The 24,482-nt window shown below is 43.5% G+C and overlaps 1 protein-coding gene across 1 annotated transcript; it reads right to left on the bottom strand.

Annotated features, from left to right (window-relative positions):
- Window positions 1-868: 868 nt before the first annotated feature.
- Window positions 869-24,290, bottom strand: LOC135368483 (histone-lysine N-methyltransferase EHMT2-like). The gene is made up of 27 exons (XM_064601814.1): window positions 24,136-24,290; window positions 22,251-22,474; window positions 19,773-20,007; window positions 18,652-18,961; window positions 17,498-17,744; window positions 16,755-16,928; window positions 16,330-16,412; window positions 16,132-16,254; window positions 15,355-15,504; window positions 14,225-14,436; window positions 14,043-14,152; window positions 12,460-12,609; window positions 12,119-12,225; window positions 11,609-11,734; window positions 9,348-9,449; window positions 8,536-8,640; window positions 8,268-8,383; window positions 8,042-8,080; window positions 7,665-7,728; window positions 7,488-7,597; window positions 5,993-6,137; window positions 5,779-5,856; window positions 4,932-5,047; window positions 4,168-4,254; window positions 3,758-3,836; window positions 3,474-3,649; window positions 869-2,586 (listed from the first exon to the last, which is right to left on the bottom strand). Exons 1-27 carry the CDS (start codon window positions 24,273-24,275, stop codon window positions 2,415-2,417), a joined length of 3,780 nt encoding a protein of 1,259 aa, XP_064457884.1. The 5' UTR covers window positions 24,276-24,290; the 3' UTR covers window positions 869-2,414.
- Window positions 24,291-24,482: the final 192 nt, after the last annotated feature.

The following is a 24,482-nucleotide window of genomic DNA, read 5'->3' as shown; positions in this document are numbered from 1 at the left end:
CGACATGTCTTGTCCAACCTGAGGATATTAAGAAAGATAGAGATCGTGTCTACTCCTCCGTGTCTCGGGTTTTTACTGTTGTAGCATAGTAGGTTGCTCGATCCAGCTCATACATCATTATCTCCATTATACGTGTACATATATTACAGAAAGCCAGACCTGTGTAAGCTACTAAAAAAATATAATCACGTTACAGTTACGATTCTGGAAGTAAATCAGCTGGGCTCTCGCCCCCTCTCTTTGTCAAAACTGCTTGGTCCATGGCCAAATCCATCCCACCAATGCTGTAAGGGTTGTGCTTAGGCTTTGAAAATGTGCTGTAATGTAGACAGATTGGCAGTGTACACGTTTAAACCACTGGACCATTTGCCCCAAACAGCACCCCATTCCCAAAGTGTCCTCCGTAAGGCTTCCTGTTCCCAGCTCGATAATAAGTCCACGGAATGAGAAGCGAAAAGATCAATAGCCTGAGAGGGTTTCATTGTACAAGGTATGCTGCACATGTATGTCGTGCTGTACTTCGTTAGCCTTTTGCATCACCAGCATGTGGCACCATGCCAATTTCTACTTGGTGGTAGCATCGTTAGTTGCCGACCTCTCAGCTCACAGGGCATTGGATGAGGTTGTTAAGAGACGTGTAAACGCCAACAATAGAAGTGTGCACACTCAATGCCAAAGCTATGTTTGCCGGACACCCCATTTTTCAACAGGACAGCATGAAATGCGTTGCATCTCACTGTTGTGGTCCGCTTTGACTTCTTCGTGTCCGATGGATCCCCCTTACTCTGCCCCGGATGCAAACTTGTCTCGCTACGGCTCTGCCTAGAATACTACAAAGAAATTACAATGGCGGGATTATGACTGTTAGTCCATTTCACATCTCATTTATTTCACGCTTATTGTAATGCACTTAAAATCAATCCAAAACGTTGCGTGCCAACAAGAGAAAAAAACGTTCCGTATGAAAATGTGAGCATCACAAAAATGTGCTCGTCCCAATTCAACCATAAAATGACACTTTCTAGTACAGAAGGGGGCAAATATATTCACAAAAGACTGCAAAATATGACAGCTGTAAAGAAATAAGCAATGGGAGGATGTATAAAAAGAAAATGATCCTAGAAAAGATGTGACTTATAAACATAAGGGGTGCAGCGGTTATTCCTATTGGATGAACCTGCGGGGGTGCGAACGGCTTGTCACTTTGTCTAAGACCAGGCAGTACGACTAACAGTTTTCTGTCTGCTTCTTTGCTCCTCCTCTATTACCGCTTTGGGTGTTGTACATTCACAACATTATGTGTAAGTGAATTGAACTGAATTGTGGAGGTGTTGGCAATAGCCTTGACTGTTCAGATACTCAAGGAACGGCCGGTCCCAATGTGCCTGCCAAAGCACCCTATCATCCAACAGACCTGTCGATTACTGCTCAGGTCTCTGCATACGACGATGGAGTGTGCCAGTCAAATTGTGTGCCTGTATACCAAATTCACAAGTAAGCCATGTATTAAATTGGTCCTTTTAGTGTCATGGTAGACAACCGTAGAAATGTGTGCATGGCCTGAATTCAGAGTTCAAAATATGTTGTGACACTTTGTGAAAATTGGTGCAGGAATTTCATATAACCTAACATAGAAGCATCAAAAGCATGCAGTCTAAATCCATGAATCCAGGAGTCTAGTATACATTGTTTCATTGCAGAATCTTAGTAGTATGCCGTCAAATTTGTACTTTCCGAAGGTGAACCCAAAAGGAGCGGCATTGGTATGCCATACCGGATCAACTGAAAGCATGCAAAAGGTTGCTTTTGCACATCGTATTTAAAGCCTTGCGTTTTAGGGCTATACCCAGCAGAACCCATTTTTACCCGTCGATCTGTATCACCCTCAGGTAGAGGTAAAACCTGCAAAATCCAGAATGTGAACTTGCAGAAGCACAAATTCAGTTACCAATATTGACAGTGGAGAACGCCAAAAACTGTGCATTCAGCACAGCCTCTTCGCATCTCATGGTCACCTGACACGTGACCAGGTGCAAGAAGCATATTTTGCTTTTTTTCCCTGAAAATCTGCTTTTCCACCTGGTATCACACGATTTAAGCCCTCCAATTTTCAAAAAAAAAAAAAAAAACTGGAACACCCAAAAACGCAAGTCTAATCAATACTTAGTTGAACTTTGACTGAGCTTTGGCATAACCAGTGAAATACCAGTACTAATTTCAATTACTGTCAAACTAAAGCTGGTCAAAACTTTCCACACTGTAACCAAATTTACCATATTGTTTCTGGGACCAGAAACACATCTCGCAGACTGTGGATGATATCTGGTCAAATGACTGTTCATAGGATGCGTTGCAGAGCTGTGCATCATTTTGTCAAAGTAATGAAACTGCACTAATGATGGTTGAGGCATGCCTCAACTTGCCACGGATGCAGGTAAATCCCCCTGCTGATCCTCCTTTTGGCGTTTGTTGTAGTTGATAAGTGTTTCTTGGATCTTGTCTTTGGAGTACTTGCACTTTTGAGAGCCACACTCGCAAGTAAACATCTTGTACTTGATCATCCAGAATTTTTCTCCATAGTCAAACCTACAAAAACAGAAATATGCAATCCAGGAAAGACACACTGTAATGAATTTTGAGGATGACTTTGTTGCAAAATTTTCGTATAACTTATGAAAGAACAAAAACTTTTCACAAGTTCAAAAAAGTCTGGTCTAGCCAGGCCCTTTCAACAACAGACTTGTTCCCTTTGCAGTTCAGCTCTACTAATCACCTACACGACATCAGGTGTGTATAGTCAATGCACTTACTCACACCTGGTCACAGTTTCCTGTGCTCATTTTTTTCACGCTCAGCCTATTTGCGAACACATCACATCTACCATGTGAAACTGAGGTAACCAGAGATAGTATGTCATACACCTGTGGATGGCACATTGGATTCAGAAAAAAAAGAAAGTATTGCATAAAATATTATAGATAACAATTTAAATATTGCATTGCAAATAAAAATATTGCATTGCAAATAAAAATATTGCATATTAAATTTGCAAAATTAAATACTGCAAATTAAAAATATACATTGATTCAGTCCAAAATATCATTTGTAAAGAGACCAATCACACTCAACAAAATGGTACTACTTCATTAATGTTTTTACTGCTGAATTTAGTTATATACACACAGCATGCTACAAATAACTAGGGTTGGGAATGCCGAACCCCTTTTCCTGTTCTGGAATTTTTTTGAAAAAGTTCTTGGATTTTGGGACGTGAAAGGCAGCCAGGATCCCAGGATTTCCAGGTTCTGGATATCCCAGATCCCAACACTACAAATAACTCTCAGTGGCTCTCAGGTCTCAGTGACAGCTAAGATTTAAAAAAAAGTGATGAAAGTGGCTGAAAGACATTCGTGTGCCCCTCTAAGTCAATCCACATTCCCGTCATGACACATGTACCGTTCTATTTTACCTACCCGAGCTCCTCATAAGGCTCAATGTCCCGTGAACTGAAGAAGGCCATGCGGGGAAAGCTCAAATCCTGGTGGTCCACAAACACCCGCACAGGAACCAGGTTAGGCTCACACAGGTGGTTCACAAACCTGCTCACGTTGCCATAGTAACGTGCGTCCAGACAGAATGTCTCACCGTCCTAAAATGGGATCAACAATTTATTCGCACACTACCTGACAGCATAACTCTGATGATCATCAGTAATGGAATTTCATGAAACAATCTGTCATGTTTTCGTATTACTAACCCGATTCTCTAGGTCAAAAAGGTAAGAGTCATCTTCCCTCTGGTCCGCTTCGGAGTCAGATAGGATCTCGCCTATGTACCTGAATTGCAGAATGAAGTTGAAATTATGTTTGCATTGGGTACTGCATTATCAATTACAATTTTTTACCTGCAGCACTTTTATACTTACATATAGACAAATGCTAGGGTTCAGAGGAAAAAAAAAAGTGTGACAGGCTGATATACACATTTCACAGGACTAGTGTGACATGATGCATAAGATGTTAATGGAACGACATTGCAAGAGCAAACGCGCTACACATCATGAAGACTTTGATGTGCGGGTAACACAAACTCAAGCAACACAACCGCAATACTGCTTGCAATACTGCTTGCTTGCTTGCTTTGGGACAGATGAAGGCCAACACTTACTCGCATACAAAGGTTCCCCGTGGAATGCTTTGAAGTGTGCGTACTCCCCAGCCTTTTCCAGCTGTACGGAAGAGCTGTAGGTGACACCTGAAACAAGGAACCTCACATGTGACACAGTGCAGTCCAGTGCATACCATTGCTGCACACAGCCTTATCCGATTTCTCAGGCTTTTCGGAGCCATAAAATAATTAAACAGGAAGGGGACTAGCTGGTGTATAATGATTAAATTTAACCAATAACACCAATAGCTAATTTAACCAAATAATTCAGCAGCAGTGGGGGATCCAGGGGGCGGATGGGTGATCGCCCCCCACTCAAAGCATTGGGTTAAACATTAGGCTTCTCCCTCTCCCTAACCTCGCTACACACTTCAAGAATGAAACCGCCCCACATACCTACCCCAGAGTGAAGGTCTGGATCTGCCCCTGTTGAGCAGACTGAATTTTTAGTGGAACAGAGTGATGGGTAAAGTACCTCAAAGTTGTACTTACAGTAAAGTACCAAGTAGCTGGCATCATTAGTACTTTAAGTACAGTATAAAGTACCCAATACCAAATGTACTTCAAGTAACGTACAAAGTACTTCAAGTACTCACCAAGTATACTGCCAATTTAATTTGTATCACTTTGCATTTCATTGTTCAGTAGCTATGTCTGCTTTTTTAGCAGAACTTTAGCCAGTATTCCTGGCAAATGCTTTGAAGCCATAGTAAGAGGGCTGCATATAATAAAGACAGTATGAAAGTGCCAGGGTGAGAACTAACGTGATGCCATGTTGTACCACTCGGTTCTGGCAGTTGCTCCAGCACAGGCAGGCTCTGCTACATTCAAACAGCATCGGAGGGTCCAACATATTGAACTCTGGAACTATACGCCCATCCTGATAGAGGAAGTAAAAGGGAGGAACAGAGGGGAGAAAGAAACAGTAAACATATATAACAATACCTGGAAGTACCGAGCAAACATAGTTGGTCATCATTAAAGCCCCTAGCTTTCCGCAAATCCGCGAAATTTCGCAGAATTGGCCATGTCTCACTGAACCTGCAGTTTCCCTCAGAATCGTGTGTTTTTCGTGGAATATTCGATATAGCATCACAGAATTATGTAAAGATTCCAAAAAACCTGCGACATTTTTGCGGGTCAAACCCGATCAGTCGAGACCGTAATGCATGACACAACCGATACTGCTAACACTTACACGGCTGAACATGCCGCGATGAAAGAAAATTTAACGACTGGAGCACCCGGAGAAAAATTGTCGGAGTTGAGTCGAATTTTCTTTGCGCACTGAAGAGTTAGGAAAGGCTGGAAAAATGCGCGTGACGAGTCGGTAAGCAATCTTGGGAGAATGCTGCGACATTTTTTGGCTTGTTTTGTCTTGTCCGCGGATTTATAAATCTCACTTCGCAGAAATGTTAATTTTTCACTGCAAAAAGCTAGGGGCTTTAGTCATCATGTACTAAGTAACAACAAGAATAACAACAGAAATATAAAACACTGAAGCTTTCCTTTAATGGAATGGAAGTAAGCTTTTGCCAAGTTGATCTTGACCCAACCCTCTACATTCTTCAACTGTTATCATCATGTACTAATAAGAAACATTGCACTGACCTTGCCATACCAGCACCTGTAACTGATACTTGAACAGAGGCAAGACGGAGAGGTACACAAATCCTCACATTTGCAGCTCTGAGAAAAGCAAAAAAAAAAGGGAAAGAATGTGAATACAATGGTAAGCAGCAGCAGCAGCAGCGAGGAAAGAATTTGAGTCACTAGCCTCGTGCTAATATATGGTAGACACGTTGGGTAAGACAATGAGTGTTACCTGTAGAGAGGTTATTGTTCTGTCTATGGAAATGGGAACTGTTTCGCAGTTCTCCAGCAGATATAGGAAGTCAATGGGAGCAGGCTCGTCATCTACATCATTCACACAGTCGATTGGGTTCAGTTCTTTGCCGCGACTGATGTCCCTGCAATTCAAGGTTGCACAGAAGATGCTGGAGACATCTGATGTTGAAAAACTCAAACACAAATCCTTGATAGATCTGAGGTCACACAGTATGCATAGTAATGCACAAGGAGACAAAATTCAACTAATCACTCTTCATGACCTGATGTTCTGACGTATTCTCCCAAGCAGCACAACATCTTGGCCCAATATTGGCAAGGTCGGCCCGATATTGGACCAAGATTGGACCAAAATTGGGCCAGTATTGCCAATATTGTGCCAAGACTTTGTGGTGCTTGAGGAGCACATGCAGCTGCATGTGCTCCACACAAATCATGTCTTACAACAGCATAGTGCAATAGGCAGTGATGGTAATTAAAAGAGCAAGATCCGCCATATATGGTTATATCAGCCATAATAATTAGAGCTGGGCAAATAGCAAAATTTCCATTGTGAATAGTTTACGAATATTTCACTTACAGTGCAAATCGAATCCGAATGATTTCTTCAGATGGTGAATAGAATTCGAATAATCAGAAAAGGCCCACTATGAATAATTTCGAATACCTCATGGTGAAATATTCTGCGGTGTTGTGCTCATTAGATGATGTTCTGCTTCAAACATGCGAGTCTTTTCACCCAGCAGAACATATCGTGAGAGAAGGGTGTTGTGTATGGTAGACTGCACTAGTGGGATGAACCGCATTGAGAGTTAGTCAGCTTGTTCCATGCAGCCTGCTTTGTGTGCATCTAATCATTTCTATGTTTACATTATTAATTTCCTGTACTTTTTAGAAACTGCACATATTTCCATCTGTTACTGAACATAACTCTGAAAGTTGGGAGTACATTTACTGGAACCTGCAATGCCCAGAGTACAGTGTTGACCATGAGCTCACAAAAATTGTAGGCTTTAGTGACAGAAAATTGTAAACAGTGTACAGCAGGCTTCACCTAACGCTTGAGTGAAACGAGGTGAAGGCAACTTGCAGAATGGAGCTGCACACCAAAACAATGGCAGTAACGTGAAGTGGGCTTCACATTACTCTTGGATGTAATGAGGCGAAGCCGACTTGCAGAATGGCGATAGCCATACCTCGCTTCAGTACTATTCGAAAAATATTCGAAAATTTGGAATATTCGCACAGCTCTAATAATTATGGCTATACAAGATCTAATTAACGAGGCTTTGCCACCAATGGCAAACAAAGCATGAACTTCAAAGAAGAAAACACTACATATCAACTTGGGAGGTTCACAAGCCCGATGAACGGAAGCAATGAAATTTTACAGCACCCTATGACTAGTGATAACGTTATCCGTCACCAGCAAAATCTTTGAAGGTATGTATCACCGAAGCAACGCCACTTACCTGTGAACAGTCCTCTTTTGCTGAATTGAACCACTACTCTGAACCACGTTGCGCAGTTCTAAGTTGACATTTAGAACCAACCAGCTGAGGGACTTCTCATCTTTGCAACACTGTGTTCAAAGGGGGAAAACAATTGTGCATCTCAAATGTTTGGCGAAATGGGAAAGGATGACCTACAGCAATGGGACTGTCATTCCTCTTGTTTAGGATGTCCAAGCGCGCACCACGATTGAGGAGGAGCCTAGCGGGCAAAAGAGCACATATCCACGAATGGTGAGCCTAGTGCTAGCAGTGCAATTGCCAAAGCAGTGGAAATACAACAGGTCCATCAATTCACAACGTAGGATGTGTTTGTTACCCACTGATTAGTGACATACTATATATCATATTATCCAGTGATTAGCCACATATGACTCTATACCACAACCATTGTACCAGACTCCAATATTAGGACACGCTAATTGAATACTGCAAATGAAATCCTAAATCTCTGTATGTGACACCATCATAGTTTACAGGCCCTGAAGAACAAAAAAGCAACACATGTGACTTACACAGCCACTTCGTGGTTATCCTGCCGGGCTGCAACATGGCTGAAATCACAAAGAAACACTTGCATTTTGCTGTATATAATGCCCAGGAAGGCACAAGCATGACATGACTACCACTAAGTGGTGAAACGAAAATTAAGAGCATGTCGCATGTACTATGTTCATTACTATGCTACTAACAGGCACAACACACAATGAAAGAATCTGATATGGTATCTCAGCAACTTACAGCGGAGTGTCACCATGCTCATTGACAGCATTCACATCAGATCCCCTATCCAAGTACAATGCGGATATATCCACATTGCCTGAGAATGCTGACCAGTGGAGACATATGTTTTCCTCCTGGAACACAGAACGTTCTTACAGATGAGCAATCATGCACAAGAAGAATTTTCCATTAAATCGTGTCTGCTCCAGCAGCTCTGAGCCCACTTAAATTACTAAGTTCAGGGTAAAGTACTGTTAAACACACTCAGTGCAGTATATCTCCTTACCCCATCTTTCAAGTTTGGATCCGCTCCTCTAGAAAGTAGGAATTTGACGACGTCAGACTTTCCATGTTCCGAGGCCCAGACCAGAGGAGTCCAGCCACCGTCATCCTACACCACAAAGCAAAAAATAAAATAAAAAAGTAAATGAAGAAAATACACGTAAGGTTGCTTGGTCAAGAACGGCTGTTTTTATCGGATATCATAACTGCACAAAAGTTCCTTCTACAAGTACGTGAATAGACAGGACAAAACAAAAACATGGCTTTATCAGAGAAAGCCCGGTGTCATTGGTATCTGCATTGTGCAGCATAGGAAAGCGTTAACGACTGTGTTTAGCACAGACCAAGCCGAGTGCCAAAAAATTTGTTCAGGAATATGTGCTGACTGGCAAGAGCTATCGTCCAGAGATGATACCGATGGAGACAGGAAGATTGCTGCAGCAGTTCATAAATTGGTGGCAGAGTCGAGATTGAGCCAAGCACACACGCAAGCTTCACATCAATCGAAGCACTGCTATGCATTACGCAGAGAAAAATTTCATAAACTGGAGTTTGTTACAACAAACTTTTAAATCATGTCATCAACGGTGCTGTGCTAGCAGACATCTCTACAAAAGGTATTTCCAGTAGCAGAATGCTTTTTTTTTTTCAGCAGATTCTGCTCAAGGTTGTCAGTGACTTTAGAGCTTGGACTTTGGCACCGCTTATAGTCATTCAGTAGACATGTCATTTTTTTGGGACCCTTGTGTAGAGAACTACAGAAAGACTCCACTGTATTACATAAGTGAGAGAAGATAAATTCTGATACTGTCCAACCTGCACGTTAATTGGTATAGCTTCCGAGTTGAGAAGCAGGTCACACATTTCTTGGCTCCCACTTCGTGCAGCCAAATGCAAGCACGTCATTCCATCTTCACCCTAGGTTGGGAGGAACTATTTTTGAGCACTGCAGTAATACATGATATGCTACTCCAGAAGAAGCAAACTGGTGCACATGGGCGGCATACAAAAAGACATACCAACAGACAACTCTCAAAAGATGTACATATTAATTATCTGCTAAAAAGTAGGCATAACTGATATCATCAATGTTTGATTAGTGTTGACTCCTCGGTAGTGAGGAAAAGAACTTCCTTATACTCTCTATGAGGGTTCATTCTGCAACCTAGGGACTTGACCATGACAGTGTGCAAAACCAAAAGAAGTGTGCAATAACAACGTGCAATGGCCGCGTGGAGTTACGTACGTTATGTCAATTGTTAAAGGGGCAGTGAAATGCCATTCTATACACTTTCCAGTTTTGACTGTGACATGTTTTTAAGGCCCTGACTTTTCGGAGATTCCGCAAATCCGCAAAAATTAGCGGAATTTGGGATGTATCGCAACCTGGAGTTTGATATGGACTTTCACAGAACCACAAATCTTGACTGAGGAACACACAGCTTTGGTGCCGGAGATGGATGTACCTACGGCCTATAATGCCCTTTCTCGCACCACCTAACTGAGAGGAAAACAAACATGTACTATGTATCTCACATTGGCAACACTGGCAACACTGGTGGAGCTCACATATATTCAGTTTTTACTACTACGTACTGTTTTGCTCCTATCAGCGATATCCCGTCTAGCGCGTTCCTCATGGTGGAGTGTGTGATGACTAAACGTTCCCACCTGGGGAGACACGCGTGCAAAGGGTGTAAAAGTTAGTATGGTACTGAAGAATTTTATGAAATAATTTTATGAAAAAAATTTTATGAAATTTTATGAATTTATCGGACTGTTTCTCTGCCGTTACTGTGTTATCCTACTGCTAAAACAGCACAGAGTGCCATGTGATGCTTAGCTACAACTCTATTTTTTGTTTGTAGATACTTTACTCCTATGTCGTGCCGGTCTATAAAGATGTTGCCTTCGTATATCTCCGCCGGCCTAGACGCACAAGCACTTGCCGCGGGAAAACTGCTGAATTTCTGATTACCTGCCGCAAAATTCGAGATTCGACGCAGCAGAAAAAAACAGGGGGTGTGGTTCCGTATCGAGACCACTCGTTTTTAAAAATTAGTGAAAGCACTTGGAAGGTAAATATTGCATAGAAGTGAAAGAAGGTCATATACTGAATCTAAAAACGTAAGAATTATAAATTTGCGTGGTCTAGAACCTTTTTATATGCACTTGTACAACACCATCTGAAGCACTTCTCGCGCAGGAGAAACACGGCAACGCTAAGCCTGACGGATTCCTAAGGTGCCATCTTACAATAAGTATGTTCGTTGGGTCAGTTTGGGTTTGACACACTGGGGGGAGGGGGGATTGTGTCTGACAACGTATCGGCAAGAATACACCTCCAGCTGAACGAGAAAAAGTTGCGAATTGAAGCAGTGGGCGAGTTAATGATGGATGCGGCGATCATTTTGAAGCGAGAACTGAAGCAACGCTTAGTGTTGCGCCTTGTTTACACTCATTGTTGCCACACAACAGTAACAACCACCACGGTAACGAAAGCGACAGGCATGGACAGAACAGCGTTCAACTAGCAACTGAAGTTTATTTTCACCACTCTGGAAGGTCTCGCGAGACAAAAGCAAGCTCGAGCGGGGACAGGTTGACCGATTTTTGGCTAACGTTGCTGGAAGCCTCACCTTGAAAGGCATCCATGGACGGTGCTCGTTTACTGTATCCGATAAATCAAAGGAAAAGCAGAAAAGAAACACTTCTTCCAGCGCTGCAGCTTACAGCGTCATTCCGGGTGAAAGATAGCAGACGACGTTTCTCTAAGCCAACCTGCGGGCTGTACCGTAGTGAGGTCAAAATGACGCGAGCAGCTGTTCAGCTCGTCCCGGGCATTGCCGCCGTTGTGCACGATCAAGATTTTTAAAATCAAATTCTGCGATATTTATACATCCGTTGAGTGAATCATTTTGCATGGTGCATTTGAATAGGTAGGTTAGCGTATTGGCTCGAAAAAATGGTAGTGATTGAAGTGCTTTCTGAGCTGCTTTAAACAGTTAACAGCAACAAGATGATGAATCTGCATACCCAGAGACTTCTAGAGAGAGAAATTCACAATTTGCACCTACCCTTTTGTCACGTACATCAGCACCAACTTTAATCAGGTAGTTCACAACGGCGACATGTTTAGAGTCGACAGCTCTCATTACTGGGGTGTACAGCTGACCATCACGTTCGTCGAGAAACGCTCCTGTCTGAAACATTAAAGGTAAAGCGTTAAGTAAGCTTTTCCACTGGGAGAGTGGTGGCAGAGATGGCCAAGTGGCAGCAATTTAATGTACGTATGGAAATATTTATCCCTTCCATGCAAGACACGAAATGATCTCTAATGTTGCACTTTGATGCTAAGAAGTAACCTCATTTATGTTACTTGTACCGTAGCACGCGATCAGCGAAAAAGCATCAAAGAACATTTCGTTTACAGAGGCTAGGTAATGAAAAGGATGTGTGTCTGAAGGCAGTTAAGCTAAAACTCTGGTCTGCTTGTTGAAATTCTGTGTCTTTCACTAACAACACTCAAAGCACAGTTTCTTAGGTGCCTGAATGTCTATGCAGACAACACTCTCTTGAGAACTTACTTGAAACAAAATGTGAACAATGGCTAGATGGCCAAAGCTTGCCGCCTGGTGAAGTGCAGTGGTACTATGATTTTCCTCAAATACATGGTTTACGTTGTGTCCGCACACTGCAAAAAAAAAAAAAGAAAAAAGTGAGTTTCATGTATTCCTCTAAGTTGGTCGCTGTATTTTCGTGCAAAATACGAAAATTTGTATGACAAAATACAGAAACTTCGAAAATTTTTCCTCCGACAAGTTCATTAGTGCAATGGTGACACAATGAGCAGAGAATAAGCTTTTTCCTAGAAAAGTGAACAAACAGAAAAGTGTGATCTACACAAAGCCAATTGTGAGCCACTTACCAATCATGTTTAATACAGTCTCAAGGTCTCCTGTCTTTGCAGCAGTGTACAAAGCCCTTACGTTATACTTTGTGCCAGGTGTCTTTTCTGTTTTCAGCTTTCGAATCATTAATTCTAACTCTCTCTTGGAGGCACACTGAGGCAGCGCATCTAGGGAAAGAGGATTTAAGTAAAATGTCTGCAGTAAAGATTCTAATGCATCGACTAAAAACACCAAAATGCCACTGCTTAAAACATACATGAGAAACCCCCAAAACAAACACTGAATGAAGAAAACTAACAGGCAAAACTGGGAAACGTCTAGCACTCGCAAGTGAATAGGATAAGTAAACATAAGTAAAATAAGATAAGGAAACATTCAAATAATTTATTTTAATAAAAAAAGCAAGCTTTCGGACAGAGTCCGTCCTCCATCAGGTGCGAGGTAGGTGCAATGATGGACGGACTCCATCCGAAACCTTGTTTTTTTTTTTTATTAAAATAAATAATTTGAATATTTCAATCTCATTAAATACTTATTGAATGAAGGGTTTATGCGTGATAGACAAGACAGAGAAAGATTAGTAAACACAAAAAAATACCATAACACCTGCTTTATGAACTCGTGGGTATCATTGAGCTGCAGCTCCACTGCAGTGTGTTTCTTGTATCATGCTCATTCAATTATGCTGCTCAGAGTCACTTGCCAAATAAGCAGACTTCTACGTATTAGCTTTTCTCTTTCTTTTTTTTAAAATTCTGTGTTAGTGCCGCGAAGTAACTGTGGCTATGAGTGCCGTACAGATGTAGACAGATGGAGGGAGGACAGCAGGAAGTAATGGGAGACGGGGGGGATCGGAACCGTTATTTCTTTCGGTTCGGTTCGGGTTCAGGTTCAGCTCCGCAGCAGCTCCGCAAAATATGGGTTCGATCCGGTTTAAACCGGTTCAGGAAAGTGAATTCTGAGCATATTGCCATGGGTTAAAAGCAAGCCATCGTTACGATTCTCCAATAGCACAAATGTAATTTTGTTGTTGTTGTCGACACAGCAGTGGTTCCCAGCAACACTGTGTTACAGATCTGCATTTCAGGTGTACACACCCATATACATGCTGCTCGGGGACTGGCCGTTATTTTCACAGCCCAAAATGAAAACTTCGGGTTGCTAGACGACAAGAATTGCGTACAAGGAAGCCTACAACTGCCAAAAAGGAAGACCTCAAAACTAACACAACTGAATGAAGGCAGCAGCTGCGAGGAGGAATACTTCGCGCTCGTGGGCTGCAATTTGTTTTGTTCAGTTTCGGTTTCGAATTTGTTTGGCAACGCGGCTCAATCCGCTGTGTGAATCGTAGTTCCGATCTCTCACAACACACATTACGTCTGAACCGTTTCGCGAACCGGTAACCACCTAAATTCATTTCGGTTCAGTTCTGGTTCGGTTCAACGCGATAAAAAAATATTTTGGTTCGGTTCAGATCCGGCTTTTTTACAGGTTTTACATACGGGTTTTTAGCGGTTTTCAGTTTCGGTTCCGATCCCTGCCTGTGGCCACTATTGTATTAATTTTGGGACTAGAATCTAATCAAGTTCCAAGAGCTCACCTGTGGAGAGTGTCACCCCAGCGTCCTCAAGCACAATTGATTCACCACTGACTGCAGGTTTTTCATCTACCACATCATCGGGTCTCTGGGAGCTCATGCGGGCATTTCGCCTGCACGGACGCGCACAAAAAATAATTTACTCCGGTTTACCCGAAACCAGCATGGTCATATGCGAAACTCACTTGGACGGCAGTGCTAAGTGTTGTGTGAGATAGAAGGTGGGAGGCCGAGGTGTTTTAAGCTCGAGGTGGATGGGCTCGAAAGGGGCACCGCAGCCGCAGTGTGGACACAGAGGGGATGTCCCATTTCCACCGTCCACCTGGCACCGTCGGTGGAATATGTGAGGGGTACAGGCTTCGAGTCGTACCGAAGTGCTGCACTGCACAAAGTCTCCCTACAAAAGAAGAAGAAAAAAAAAAAATAATAAAGACCCTCAAATGTTTGCCTTGCTACAACAAAGAGAGATCACATGATGTCATTGTTGATGGGGTCGATGTGAGCTCAGTTCCACATGCCAAGGAATGTGCAAGTGCCAGTGGTAACCCAGTAACTCACACTTCTCTTACTGTCAGTAGTGTGCGCTACTATTACACTTAGAGCCTGAAGTTTTCGGGAAATATTTTTTCTGAACTCGGGGAGTAAAAATTGGGTAAATAAACATGTGCTCTAATGCTCTAAATTCATGCAAATCTGGGTGGAAAAACTTCCAGTATGCTAAATTCGGGGAGCAATCAGGCTCAGTTACTCGAACTAACTGAACTAGTTCGGTACAAATGGTGATGTAATTGCATTTGCTACCAAACAGGTTAGTTAGTGCAATTTGCCGGGTAAAAATTGGGTTAGACCCTAAAACTTCAGGCTCTAACTATTACACTACGCCGACATCGTGCTCTTATCAACATTCCAGCGTCTCGCTCAACTTTGATCTCGCTCATTTTTTCGCCAATTCTTTCATTCTACCCTAGTGGGATATTTTGATCAAATTTTGTGTTCCTGCCAGGATGGAATCAACGGAAGCTTACAGTATAATGAGGTAAAGTGAAGTGATGTGGAAATATCCACTCTCTAAATGAGGAACTGAGCTTAACACTTCTCCGCAAATTATTGTTTAAATAACGAAGACTTCGTCCGAACGTCAGCCAAGAACCCTGATCGTACATTCCATCCTAGTAGAACTAAAATTCTCGGGCACACCCAAAAAGTAGTCGTCGTCTCTACAGTGACGTAACAGCGAAAACCATGAGAGAGGCTCAAGCTATTCCTTGATACTACTCTTAACTAGAGAACAGTAAGTTTATCAAAGGCAATATACCTGAGTGCAGAAGACCCCGCAGCCAGGACAGCAGTGGTGAAGACGAAGGCGACGCATATGACCTTCACACAAAGCGGCGTAAGGAATACGGACTGAGGGACGCACCAGACTGGAACTGCCGGGCTTCACAGGGCGTACACAACCTACAATCTGTGGGGGCGGTAACGCGAGAAACTTCATTCCCAATAGTTTTTGAAGTACCGTATTTTCGCACGTATTATCCGCGGCTTATCTGATAAAAAATATATAGTTCTCTGGTGGTCCACCGCAGCTTATATGGGGGAGGTTTCTCCTGGAGCTTGTCGTATGTGCCCCAGATGCCTCTGAGTGCGACTGACCAGGGGGGTTCTCACCTCTCTTCCTTCTCCCACAATGTCAGGGGCTTATCGAATGATTAAGCATGTACACGCAATGCCTACGGGCCTTCCCCCTCTTCTGTCTCTGAGTAACCAGGAATCTTCTAGAGTCAATGCTTTATAATATTTAAAGTAATGTTGCATTTGTCTGTATGGAGAATTCTTTGATTTGCGTAAATCTTTTGCCAATTCGTGTACCATATGTGTGCCTATCCCACTGCACTCATTGTGACATCTTGACGCCGTACAAGGCGCGGCTTATCTGACGGTGCCGCTTATGCACCAAAAGTTTTCTCCGCTACAGGAAAAATGGTTACTTGCGGCGCGGACTACACGCATGAAAATACGGTAATTTTGCAGACTTTTTCTCCTTCCAAAGTGCAGGAAGCAGTGCAGTACGAAAGGTATAACATGAACCCACCCTGCCTTGAACAGAATCAAGTGCTTGACAGTACGACCTCGACTCTGCTGCACGAACAGCAACAGCGTCAAGGGGCTTGGCCAAGCAGGTGCACTTGTTACATATTGGAAACCGTGTATCATACTGCAAGGAAAGACGTTGCGCATAACGTGAGTCAAGGGATCCTGAAGTGAAGCAACAAAAAACTGAATAGCTCACCACCACATCGACTCTAATGTAACCACAGTTTGCATTTCCATCTGCTTGTGCCAAGGGTGTGCTGGCAGTGCCATTGCATGTGGCTAATGAGGAAAGAAACATACCTAAGTCAGCCTTGCAAGAAAGCACGGGTAAAATGTAACGTAACGCAAAGTATGCTGAATTTAAGTGTCGGCATGGTAGAGCTAAAAATCGACGATTCCGTGCTCGACATCAAAATGTGGCAGAGTTAATTATTTCAAAACTCCGTAGGCATATATCGTCAGCATAACTCAGAAGTGACAAATTATGAGATCTGCTAAAATACCTGCCCCAAAGAACCTTGAAAATATCAAACAATGAGGGACAAGAATGAGAATTTAATGAAGAAATGTGTTCCAGCCTAACAAAAATCAATTGTCTCATGTACAAGAATGAGCATTTACCTTTCTTTGGTTTCTTGGGAGCAGTTAGACCACCAGGTGTCAAGTCAGGACTGATTGAAGAGGAAGAGCACATACTGACTTCGTCTACATCGACATGATCCTCCATCAGACGGCGCTTGAAACGCTGGCGGTTCTTTACGCTTGACGCTATACTATACGAATCATTGCCGCTACCTGAAAGGAAACGGAAAAACACAACAAAGAATAAACACAATCCCATTATTTGCACCATTATCTGCTATCTCTAACACAAATTTGCCTATGACATTTCAAGTAGTCGCCAACTGATATTTCGGACTTCCCCATTTTTGGGACAAAACTCTCGGCATTGTCAAAAGCCCCATAGAGCCAATGTATTTCTGCTTCCAATATTTCGGACCGTGTTTCAGACGGACTGCCCGGTTTTTCATACTCATTTCACTCCGAGTACGTCTATTTTTTTCAGACTTTTCGTCTTCGAAGATCCAAAACAGACGCACAAGGCTATGCTAGCAGAAGTTCACCGCAACGCGCTATCCCGTGTCCGCGCGGTGAAGCAAACTCGTGTCGACGGTTATTTCAAGCCAGTGTGAGCGCTCAAATAAAGTTTTTTTTTTTTGTTTTAAACATTGCCAATTTAGGCCATTGTCTAAAAATTCTGACTAATTTTGCGGCTCCTTTCGAGTCAGAAAAATCGGTCGGCGACTGTACCCAAATATTGTCCTTGTGGTACACAAGCTAGCGTAAGAGTTCAAAACTGCTACCTGGTGCCATCATGCTGTTGTCACCTATCAGTTCTGGTTGGCTGTTCTCTTTCTCACTCACGGAGCTCCCTCCCAGTGACATGACTTCAGCCAGTATGGCCTCAGAGAGTGAAGACTCAGGAACGTCGTTTGCCTCGGGCTTGCGTATCGTTTTCTTCGCTGACTGCGTTCGGACCCCTTGATCGAGTCTCCCGATTGCCACGAACGCATTTTCTGCGTCAGCTTCGTCGGCTATCATCTCTCGAAACTGTGGAATCCACGCATATTATTTGGGTCGGTCACGGAACGATTTGAAGACTTTCAGCATTATGAACACAACTCTCTTATTACACCCTCAAACGGCAATGTGAATGACATTTCCAATGAATGACAGTCACGCTGAATGTCATTTGCTCGAGCAAAACGGAGCTGCACAGCGAAGAAAGATGTCATTCGCTAATGACGACGATGACGATACGTGAAATAGTTTGACTGTGTTATGTGCGAATATTGGTGGGCATTTTCTTATAAATTTACTGTCTACTTTAAGAAGTAGTATACTTATAGATATCGCTAGCACAACTAAACCAACTAAACCATATTCGCTTCGCTTTGATGATCGTGGAAGGCACAAGCTGAGATAAGTAGAAAACCGAATCCCAATTGACAGTCAAGATGGCAGTTAGTACAGCTGCATGGTGTTTATAGCATGGCACGAATCAGCTTGGCACTGAACGACTTGACTGGGAACAAGAGCAGTTTTTGAAAACTGTGTAAAGACGTGCTTATTTAATTTCAGAAATAAAGAAACACTGAAACAATTATTGGAGAATAACTTCCTCACATTTGATTTGTATATGAAATGTCGAATATTAGCACAGGCCTACATAAAACCCAAAAAAAACGCAAAGGTGTAATTATCTGGCACTGACAATGGCATTGCTTGCAGAGCTTAGAAGAGCTATTCAGATGGAGTTCAATGTTTGCTGTACAACAAACAACAGGAAGCTGTCCAATACAACCAATTCCTTGAACAAGAGAGAATAAATGCTACTGCTGCTGCTCACATGAGAATATTTACTAGTATCTTTCTATGTGGGACGAACGATGACTTTATTTCGAGATGGTGAATGGGGAGTCCCATCGCCAGGGGAGGGACAAAACATTATACTAACCTCGCAGTGTGAGTCAGCATTAGACTTGTGAGCATCGTTGACCAGACTCTCTTCATCGTTCTCTTCTACAGCGCCACGTTCAAAGTCTCGAGACCCAGACGCATCCAAGGAAGTCTCGGTGATGCGGGAGGATGCCTGACTGCCGTTCTCCGAAGATGCCTCTTCCATCTCTTCCGCGCTGGCAACCTCCCCACTCTCGTCCGACTCGCCCTCCTTGGCAGCGCCTCCTTCTTCCAAAGGCTTTTTACTAACCTTCTTCTTCTTCTTCGGTGCGCTGAGATAGAGACCGTAGGTGGTCCCACGAAAAAACCTACAGAATGCGAAGCATTATCAAAACACAAACTGGATTATAAAGTTGTCTGCCAAGAAGGACCCAGACTCATTCTGTGACGCTGCCAACAGCATGCCACTGACCGCCAAATACTGCAATACCCCCAAGAACACGATTTTTTCGTTTGAAGTCAGAAAAGGTGCGTTAGCTAGGAGGCTTATGTTGCGATTTTTCCCAATGCGAAACAAGACTAAAAACCGAATCATGCTCATCGTTGCAGTATTTTTGCTTCTTCAGTGGGAACAACTGAAGAAGGCTAACTTTTCCACTCTTTGATGGACAGCAAACCTTCAGGTCCTTCGCAGCACCCAGCAAGCGATCACGCTAGAAACGATCAATACAGTTGTCCTATTACAAAGTTACTTGGCTTTCAAAGTCATAGTATTCTCTTGAGCAGTCCTGACACAACATGAGGGTGCACATCGCTACTTTCGTGTTTTTCAGATGCGGCTTCAGCTAGTTCCTTTTACCGGAGAAGTCCCACATTGAACTTCCCCCACTTTTGCTCTGCACGATTCAGTCAGGTCAAATTATGCAGCGCTGACTGTACACCAATTAGCCAACCTCTCCCAATTCTAATTAACCTGTTTTTTATTAATTAGGCTCGTATATCTACACCAAACGATCCCTGAATCTGATTTGATTGAATGCACAATTGATTGTATTTTGATTACTTTGTTGTAGTTGACCGATTGCTGCCATTTGATTTGCGTACAATTCAAGGGTGAAAATTGAATTCGGAATATTCACAGCGACACGCTGCCGATTAAAAGCCTATTACGGTTATCACCTTTTCTTGTGCTTCCGTTGCTGCGCGCTATTGCTCTTCTTTTGGAGTACCTCCTTCAATTTCTTCTCGCTCTCCGAAGACGCAGGAAATGATTTTCGGGCCTTGTTCACACCATAGGATATCTGGTCAAGCTGCTCACTGCCCTTGCTGCCTTCTGCTGACCTACGCATCACCGTTGTCAGCATCTTCTTGAGCTCACTCACTCGTGGGCCCATTCGTATCACTTTCTGCGTTTCTGAAAAAAAAAGAAAAAAAAAAGATTATTCACAGTGTCCTAAAGACGAGTACAAAATGGTTACGCCTAACTGTGTACGGGTTAGGGCACTGTGCCTTCGGGTTTCATGTTTTTGGAAAATCGGGGGGTAAAAATCGGGTTTTATTTCAAGAGGCAGGGTAAAATCGGGTGACATCAGGTGGAAAAGTAGAAAGAGTGATTCTCACATTTTAGATTAACGTAAGGTGCGTAACAGCTGTGCTGAGTATCTAATGCTTTGCATTCTCCAGTGTCTGTGTTGGTGGCTGAATTGGCACTTTGCAAAGCTCATGTTTGGGTTTTTTCGGATATTACTGTAAGTGATGGTGATGCAAACCGGGTTAAAATGGGTTTTACCCTAAAACACAGGGCCCCATGAATGGTACATACATTATTTACACTACCATGTGGTGTACTGTACTTCTTATCATGCATGATCACATATCTTACATGACATGACATGACGAGCAAGGAAAGCCTAATGACTTATTTTTGTTTTTTTTACTCGTTACTCGACCCAGATCAATATTTTTCTAACTTTTCTTTGTCATTAAAGGAACTGGGCTCCAGCAGCACACTGTCTGGTCTCGTTCAAGCTCTGGCCTCATGACAGACCACCCACATCCACTATATTACCGCGCAGATCCCAGATCACAATGCAGCCCCCCCTCTTCGTCGCTCCAGCCTGTTCCATCTTGGGGAAGATCGGCCTTTGGGCTCCATGTCATATCTGTGTCCTGTTCTTGAAAGCCATTATCCCCATAACTAAGTCCCTGTCCATATTCATCGTGCTGCCTACTCGTGCTTGTCGCATCACTGGTATATGGATATTGTTATCTGACAATGTTGTGCTTGCAACAAATGTTCCTCTCTCCTTCTGAGCATGAATTCCCAATCTACTGAAGGCAATGCACCTTTCCATGGGCGATGTAGCTGTACTGAGAACCTCAACATAGTTCTGCACGTCTAAGAGGCCACAGAGTAATTCCATCCACTCCACTGTACATCGTCCTAGATTTAGGCCGAGGGTTAGAAAATGTTATGCCGTTACTAGAGCAGACTTCTGGTGACGGCCTAATTTGCCGCTGCATGTCCAGCATTGCAGGTCTGGTAGCCAACCTACCAATTCTCATCTGTATGCACATCCGTACAGTAGGACCTCCGGGTATCTCATGTATGCCATTGTCCATACGAGACTACCCATCCTACTCTGATGTGCAACACACCCCACGTAACTGGTACACCTGCTCATACCCAACTCTTTTGCCCACTACCCGATTGCTCATGCAGGACATGGCGCAGTCACCATCCGGCGAGTACGTGTCTGCATTGCACATGTTGTCATGGAAAGGTCCGGGCTGCTGACAATCACGTAGGCATCCATAGTGACCTGTTTCCACGTTCGTCATCACCTATAGTCAAGACTTCACCAAAAGAGCCACTACCGTGTGTCATTTCTGATCTACTTGAGCGAAGGGAACTGGGAGACACGGGTGCAAAGGGACGGACACAACAAAGATTCTCAAACACGGCAAAGTTTATTATGCAAACACAGCACTAAATACCCAAAAACCTCCGAAGGGGGAGGAAGGGAACAAGGGAGGGTTTTCTTACACAGTTCCCGCGGTTGGCAATTTCTAGGGACTCTTTTAGTAATCTCCTCCATGTGTTCCTCTCCTTGGACAGCACCTTTGTCTCACTGAAAATGGGATGGCAACATTCCCCCAGATGGGCTGCAAGCTCACTAGAGATAAAGCTCTTGGTGGCATTGGAACCACGTTCCCTAAGACGGTCGTTTACACAACACCCTAGTGACGACGCTTAGGGAACATGGTTCCAATGCCACTAAGAGCTTCATCTCTAGTGAGCTTGCAGCCCATCTGAGAGAATGTTGCCATCCCATTTTCAGTGAGACAAAGGGGCTGTCCAGGAAGAGGGACACATGGAGGAGATTACTAAAAGAGTCCCTGGAAATTGCCAACCTAGGGAATTGTGTTAGCAGACCCTCTCTTGTTCCCCTCCTCCCCCTTCGGAGGTTTTTGGGTATTTAGTGCTGTGTTTGCCTTACAAACTCTGACGTGTTTGAGAATCTGTGTCGCGTCCGTCCCCTTCCGTCCGTGTCTCCTGGTTCCCTTCGCTCAACCATGTACCAGCTAACCTGCACCTTTGCCCTTCTGTCGATTTCTGATCTAGACAGTCCTGCCCCTCTTTGTATATGAACTCACCAGGACTCTTCATGGTGGTTGCTTGCCTGGTACCCATTGCCATCTTGAGTAGAGCAAGGTTCTGCTTCGAATCCGTCTTTGTTGGGGCGGACATCTTTGCACGGCCCTCCCGACTGCTTGTAGCAATGGATGCCCGTGTGGTGCTGGAACGAGCCATCTTGCGGCTCGTTGCAGCACCAGCTTGGGGCATGGAGGTGCTACCTGGACCCTTCAGTTGCGGCATGCTGCGAAAACCACATCATATGTGCACTCATGTTAGCGCAAATATTATGCAGCACTAGCACTGGTCACAATTAGGGTTAGAGAAAGTTGATACATATTCGGTATTCGGAAAGTTTGTTCGGTTTCTTCCCTCCGGTAGGCTGAGTGGCCACAAACTTTGGTACATAGAGGAACATTTTGTATTAAAACCAAGGAGTACCTGAGGCCACATGTGGTGCAAGGCGTAGAACGGCGAATGAGAAGGGCAGAAAGAGCACAAGAGAAAACAGAAGTGGGGAGTTACATGTGCATTTAAAGACAACTTCTGTTGCACTGTGCCAAAATTTGTGTCGAACGTGTTGTGGAACATGCACAGTTTTCATTATGCCTTGTGTGGGACTTAATCAAAAAGTCATTATACAGTATGGGATTTTTTTTTTAGTTTCGTGTTACTGCCGCAAAGCAACTGTGACTATGAGTGGAGTACAGATGTGGACAGATGGACAGAGGAGAGCAGGAAGGGGTGGGGGACAGGCGGTTTTGGGTTTTGCCGAAAAGTATCGAGTATCGCGTGTTTCACTGTTTTCGCCCAGCGTGCTAAGACACCACACCAAGAACGAGGTAATGTTACAAGCATATAATCTTAACTTGTTATACATTAGTTCTGCTAACATGTTAGGTGCAACCATTACTTTGCAGTCATCTTCCAATATCAAGCATAGAGACAATCGAATCACGATCGCAGTCTATCTTAGTATGGTTAGAGGCACATTCACTGCATCAATGGACGACCTGGCATAACAAATGCGTGAACAAGAGCAAAACGTTCTTGGCTACTGTGTACCCACAAGATCTAGAGCTCTAAAAGAGCAATAAAATTACAGACTTGCTTGTGTCATGTGCATATGTCACGACGGTTCCTTGAGCAGCAAGCACATGGCTTGCTCTGCTCTTGGGCAAGACATCAAAAATGCAGATGAGCATTTCACAGAAAACAACCTGTTTTGGTATGTCGCATTGCTATCCAAAATTTACAAATTTCCACTGTGCTTTTCGTTTCCTTTTCACTACAGCCATAAAGTACAGATTGTCTGCGGGAATTCTCCAATAATCGCATCCAATGTTGGTGACAAGAAATGCGAGGTCCCGAACAGCCACTCGTCAATCTCCCTTCGCTTCCACTGTACACTGTGTTTGCTGCAATGGTGGGGTTGTGGCTTGTGTTAAGTTTACAGATTGCTATGTATGGACCTAAATACAATATCTTCGTGCATAGAGTGCCGCGGACACCACAAAAACAAAGATGAGGAAACTTCTGATCTAGCCATCAGATTTTCGCAAATGTTGTTGCTGTTGCAGCTTTTGTGTAGATCAAGATGTGCAGTGACGTTGTGCAGGTGTTTTCCTCGAGGGAGAGCAGTTACGTGTGCAGAAGCGGGTGACATACTCGGCTCGTGTAGCATGTCGTGTTATGAGCTATCGTATCTCAGTTTTCGTACAGCATATCATCTCATGTTGTTCGTAAACACGTTTGATGCACCGTGCTTCGCATGCAATAAGATCAAAAGGCATAGAAGACAGTCATCTAGCAGACCTTGAGGGCCGGGTCTTCGATAACGGTCACATACGTCGTCGAATCGGCGCCCGACGTATTTCTAATCGAAGTAATGCACTGCGCAGTTACACATTATAATACCAATAATGATGCTGTAAAGTATACAACACGATTATGTCAAATTGGAGGCAAATTATAATATTGGTTTGGCGGGTACCTGCTGAAGACCTGCCCCGCTCGCGTCGTCGGGTTGCCAGACACGCTTGCATTCTGCCCGTTTCCTTGCCCTATTTCGCCATGGCGTTCCACAAACCCCGGGAAAAAGCGAAAGCGATCAAATCTCACCGAACAGAAGAAATAAATAGAGGGCAATAAAAATAGATTTGACAAAAATAAGTTGTTGTAATGTGTAAGTTATCCTTTCACAGAAAATCCTGAGTAAAATTTGCGCGCTTGTGCATTGTCGTCTGCTAAGC

The sequence above is a fragment of the Ornithodoros turicata genome, chromosome 9, assembly GCF_037126465.1.
Source record: "Ornithodoros turicata isolate Travis chromosome 9, ASM3712646v1, whole genome shotgun sequence".
NCBI classification, from domain to species: Eukaryota; Metazoa; Arthropoda; class Arachnida; order Ixodida; family Argasidae; genus Ornithodoros; species Ornithodoros turicata.
Note: the sequence above shows the minus strand (reverse complement) of the source record. Positions and strands in the feature narration are given on the sequence as shown.

What these genes read in the sequence shown, in the direction of transcription:
- LOC135368483 (XM_064601814.1), bottom strand. Translation starts at nt 24,275, where the DNA reads ATGCAAGCGTGTCTGGCAACCCGACGACGCGAGCGGGGCAGGTCTTCA. An exon ending in CTATACCAATTAACGTGCAG is followed by an intron (nt 8,641 to 9,347) that starts GTTGGACAGTAT and finishes TTTGTGGTGTAG; the next exon opens with GATGACGGTGGCTGGACTCC. An exon ending in GAGCCTTATGAGGAGCTCGG is followed by an intron (nt 2,587 to 3,473) that starts GTAGGTAAAATA and finishes CTGTTTTTGTAG; the next exon opens with GTTTGACTATGGAGAAAAAT.